General features: G+C 39.8%; 1 protein-coding gene across 1 annotated transcript in view; it reads left to right on the top strand.

Moving 5' to 3' along the window:
- Positions 1-2,096, top strand: part of LOC102760915 (gasdermin-C) — a 48,514-nt gene that overhangs the window by 20,846 nt on the left and 25,572 nt on the right. The window contains exon 4 of the mRNA XM_015562296.1: positions 530-698. Coding sequence (XP_015417782.1) covers positions 530-698 — 169 coding nt within the window. The remainder of the gene's footprint in view (positions 1-529; positions 699-2,096) is intronic.

Genomic DNA, 2,096 nt, shown 5'->3' with positions numbered 1-2,096 from the left:
AAAACTAAAAAAAAAAAAAAAGACCGTACCCTTTTATGTAATGATGTTTACATTGAATTTATATTAGTTCACACAAACACTCCATCCATGCTTTTGTTCTGGCCCTCCAGTCCAGTTTAAGAACCCATTGTGGCCCTTGAGTCAAAAAGTTTGCCCACCCCTGCCAATTGTTAGGCTCCCTGGGGACTGTTGTCAACCACATGGACCTGTCCACTCCCGGCCTCTTCAGGTGAGAGGCCCAGGCACTGGGCATCTATAAACTGCCCTCCAACAGGACCAATATAATTTTGGAAAATGCCGATGCCTTTCACAAAATGGCCTGTGTACTCTCCTTCCCATGCCCCCATCAGAAAATGGGGCCCCTGCACCCTGCGTAGCAAAGATGTTTCGCTTTTCTTGGTAACTTACCCCATGTGCCAGGATCTTTCTGCCTGTGGCAGGAACACCCCTTCCAGGTCCTGAGGAGGAGGGTGACGCAGGGCCACCCGGGAAGGCATCTCTTCCCACTCTGACCCTCTCTTCCCCACAGGGAACTGCCGGACCCAGAGCTGGACTTCCTGAGGCAATGCCGGGAAGCAGGGGTGAATCTGTATGTTGTCACCGACACCGTGGAGCTGCGCAACAGCCCTGTGCTGCCGGATCTCAGCAGCAAGAAGCTCTCAGGGAAATTATCCCTCCATGTGAGTATTTTTGTCAAGGTATGAGGTGGGGACACTGATCGATAAAATAGCAAGTAGATTTAATTATATGTGGTATTACATTTGCTTTCGTAAGGGATGGATTCTGGCAAATCTAAAGGGGTTTTATGCAGGAAGAAATGAGAGACCCCACTACCAAACCTCAGTGGTTGAAGTTTCCTAAATGCCGTGGCTTCCTGAGAAGGATGGGTAGGAGGCAGGAGATTTAAATGCCTTCAGGCTCATAGAAATGATATAACTCACTCACAAAAACCAATGATAGTACTTTCAATTATGTAAGTCAATTCATTTATCAGATAGTGTGTGTTATAATGTGCTCATACACATTATATATTTTATGTGTAGTTTTTCCTCACTTAGAAGAATTAGAAACTCAAGGAAAAAAACGGGACTGTGAACTAATTTCCCAAAGGTCGGTGATTTTGTCTCAGAGACATTCCCTAACAGACATAAACAGGACATGCTGCAGAGTAGCACACCTGGAACGTTCTCCAGACACCTTATCAATCTGACCAAGTTTAAGAAGCCTGAAGTTACACCAGATATCTTCTCTGCCACAGAGGAATGAAACTAGAGATCAATAACAAATGGAAAACTAACACATTCACAAATATATGGACACTAAGAAATACACTCTTGAACCGCCCATGGTTTCAAAGAAGATACCATGAGGGAGATCAGAAAATATCTCTAGATAAATGAAAATGAAAATACAATACTGTACTGCACACCTAAAATTGGTGAAATACTACATTTTTGGTGGTTTGTTTTTACCACAATAGAAATTAAATGGAAGAACTACATAATAACAAAAGCTTTACAAATCTCAAACTATTTTTTTTGTAGATCTAAAATTTATTTTGCTTTTATAGCAAGATATTGAGTCTTACTTGTATCCTCAAATACCTTATTGTCATGTTCCTATTGAACAAGGTATAAAATCATAAAGCACCCCCCCCCAAAAAATAGTGGAAATAATAGCAAACAAGAAATATCTGACTTCTTTTAATATCCCCTGACTTTTAATATATTTTCTTTATCTGTTGTTTTTTGCAGTTTGAATTCATAGTTCTAAAATTTTAAACTTTATTTTTATTGCTTGGAATTCTCTGAGCTTCCCAGATCTGTGATTTCATGTCTGACATTAATTTGGGGGAAATCCTCTGTTATTATTGCTTCAAATATTTTTTCTGTTCCTTTCTCTTCTCCTTATGTTATCATTACATGTATGTTACAACTTTTGTAGTTGTCCCACAGTTCTTGGATATTATGTTTCATTTTTTAGTCTTGGTCTTTATTCGCTTTGCACTTCCTTTTTTGGAAATTTCTATTAACATATTCTCAAGCTCAGAGATCTTTCCTCAACCATCCCCAATCTACTCATGGGCCCTTCAAAAG

The sequence above is a fragment of the Myotis davidii genome, unplaced genomic scaffold (assembly GCF_000327345.1).
Source record: "Myotis davidii unplaced genomic scaffold, ASM32734v1 scaffold317, whole genome shotgun sequence".
NCBI classification, from domain to species: Eukaryota; Metazoa; Chordata; class Mammalia; order Chiroptera; family Vespertilionidae; genus Myotis; species Myotis davidii.
Note: the sequence above shows the minus strand (reverse complement) of the source record. Positions and strands in the feature narration are given on the sequence as shown.